The sequence below is a fragment of the Myotis lucifugus genome, unplaced genomic scaffold (assembly GCF_000147115.1).
Source record: "Myotis lucifugus unplaced genomic scaffold, Myoluc2.0 scaffold_1075, whole genome shotgun sequence".
In the NCBI taxonomy this organism is placed as follows: Eukaryota; Metazoa; Chordata; class Mammalia; order Chiroptera; family Vespertilionidae; genus Myotis; species Myotis lucifugus.
The window spans coordinates 82,907-85,649 of record NW_005872123.1 but is presented as its reverse complement, the minus strand read 5'-3'; the positions used below and the strand labels follow the sequence as shown (position 1 = coordinate 85,649).

Here is a 2,743-nt window from a genome sequence, read left to right as displayed (position 1 = left end):
GCAGCCAGCCATTCTCCGTACAGGTCATTGAGGTCTGCTGGTTTTGAAGTGTGTAGCCAGGATAGCAATTAACATTTGTAGATTGGCCCTGTAAATAGCTTTGTGCATATGGTGGACGATGCCCATTTTCCAAATAATTGAAAGTGCATATTCCTGAGAATTATAAAATGATGATGACAACACATAAATGGGGTCAAAATAAATTAAAAACTATCTTTATAATATTTAAATTAGATGCATAAGCATCCAAAAGTAGCACATAACTTAAGAAACACTATGGCTGTTACCAAATGTTTTTAAAATTCTTATGAAATGGTATTTATCTATAATTTCTACAATTGAAATATGTATAAATGCTAAGGATAGGCTTGTAGAATCTATTTATACGTCTCGTGCTGTTAATGAAGACCCTTGATGAAAGAGAAATCCAGCCTCGGTCTTTCTGCTCAGAGACTCATCCTCCACCTACTTTCCCCCACAGGCTTAGGGAGCTCACGTTTGCTCTCTCCACTCTGGACTATGGCCACGGGCACAGGACAGAGAGGTTCACTCACTGTGGCAGGGCACTTCCGGGGTCCAGCCATCTCGTGTGCAAGTCATAAATTCCCACTTGCTTTGTGAAGGAGTCACATAGTTGTCATCACAGGAATAGTAATACCATTTTCCTACTGCTACTGGGAAGTATGGTCTATAAGATTCTTCCCTATATAGGCGTCCATGTTTTATTTCTGGAAAGTCACAGGGCTTAACTAGCAAGTAAAACAAACAAAACACACCATAAGTAATGTTTTTACCTTAATAAAAATGTAATGAGTGATACATTGTTTCATTGATGAATTATATTCTCATATGCTCATAATTATACTCATTGCATTAGGCTTTCTAGGACAAGAGAAGTTATAATCTTAAGATGATGTGAATAACACTTGTTCCCTGATCATTTCACAATATGTACAAATATGGAATCATTATAGTGAACACCTGAAAGTAACCCAACACTGTAGGTCAATATTATCTGCATAAATAATCATTTTCCCTGTCATTGTTATGCACACTGAAGCCTGTGTCACGGTGGTCATGCCTCTCTTTAAGGCACCTGACTGTCCACATTCATTTGGCCTTGGCCTTGAATGAACCCTGAGCCACTGACCTATTATGCGTATCATTTCATTTGTCACCCATGGAAGATCCAGCTTAAGTGCGGGCCCCTTTTCCAATGAACTGATACACAAGGAGCAGCAATGAGATTGTAGAGACAGAAAACACTGGAAAAGGGGCAGCCCCCCAGGAATGAAGTGCCCTGTGGACTGAGGGGCGTGTGTGACAGGTGGGGCTTTAGAAAGTGCACAATGTCTCCCACATTCATCCCCTCATACAAGGGAGCCCGTGCCCCTCCCTTGAGTGAGGCTGGACTGAGGGGCGCTCTTCTGAAGAGGTCACGTGGCTGAGGGGACCCTGTGACCAGGTCATCAATGCTCTGGAGGCGCCTCCAGGGCCCTCAGGTCATCGCTCTGGGGTGGGTTCCTGCCCTCAAGCCGCCAATGGGGACGCCCAGGGGGACGGCTGTGGAGGCTCCTGCACTCGCCCTGGGCCGCATCCCAGGGAGCAGCAGGGAGGACCCAGAACCAGGCAGCTAAGCGGCTCCCAAATCCTGACCTGCCAACGCTGACACATGGGGGCTGTTGTCTGAGGCCGTATGTTCGGGGGAGTTTGTTATATAGAAACTAATTACTATTCTACTCGGTGTTAAGTGGTAGTGTTCTTACCCAATGTTTTCATTCGCATCTACACTAATAAAGAGAAACATGGTAATTAGCGTACGACCGCTACCCTTTTCATTGGCTAATCAGTGAGTATATGCAAATTAACTGACAACCAAGATGACGGCCGGCAGCCATGCACTGAAGCGAACAGGGAGGCTTGCTTGCTCCAGTGACTGGCGGACTCCAACATTCCCCGCCTGCCACTACCGGCCTCTGACCTGGCAGTTTGAAACATTGTAACAAATATAGAAGCTAAACAAAACCCCAGAAACCAGCTTTCAGCCGGCTGGGATCTCAGAGCTGGAGTTATACATTGTTTCGATTATAGAACACAAACAAACCAGATACCAGCTTTCAGCATCCGAGGCCTAAGAACTAGAGCCAGAGCTAAAGCTGGCCCAGAATAAAAAAAAGAAAAAGAAAAAAAGGAGCGGTTGGGAGCTTCAGTCAATCGCCAATCTGAAAGCAGCCCTTAGCCCCTCACCCAGACTGGCCAGGCACCCCAGTGGGGACCCCCACCCTGAAGGGTGTGTGACCAGCTGCAAACAGCCATCATCCCCTCATCCAGCCTGGCCAGGCACCCCAGTGGGGACCCCCACCCTGATCCAGGACACCCTTCAGGGCAAACCAGCCGGCCCCCAGGCCTCTATCCTATATAGTAAAAGGGTAATATGCCTCCCAGCACCGGGATCAGTGGAGCTGCGAGGCCTCCTGGCACCGGATCAGCGTGACAGGGGGCAGCGCCCAAACCCCCTGATCGCCCTGGGACTCTGAGTGTGACAGGGTGCGGCGTCCCACCCCCCTGATCGACCCGTGCTCTGTGTGTGACAGGGTGCGGCGCCCCAACAACCCCCCCCCCCCCACGGGCCCTGCTCTGTGTGTGATGGGGTAGAGCCATAAACCTCCCCATCGGCCCTGCCCTGAGTGTGACAGTGGCAGCGCCCCAACCCCCTGATCGGCCCTGCTCTGTGGGTGACAGG

General features: G+C 48.9%; 1 protein-coding gene across 1 annotated transcript in view; it reads right to left on the bottom strand.

The window, feature by feature from the left end:
* Positions 1 to 2,743, bottom strand: part of LOC102433857 (complement factor H-like) — a 34,689-nt gene that overhangs the window by 15,459 nt on the left and 16,487 nt on the right. Inside the window, exons 8-9 of the mRNA XM_023747966.1 lie at positions 555 to 749; positions 3 to 153 (exon numbers count right to left, since the gene is read on the bottom strand). Coding sequence (XP_023603734.1) covers positions 3 to 153; positions 555 to 749 — 346 coding nt within the window. The remainder of the gene's footprint in view (positions 1 to 2; positions 154 to 554; positions 750 to 2,743) is intronic.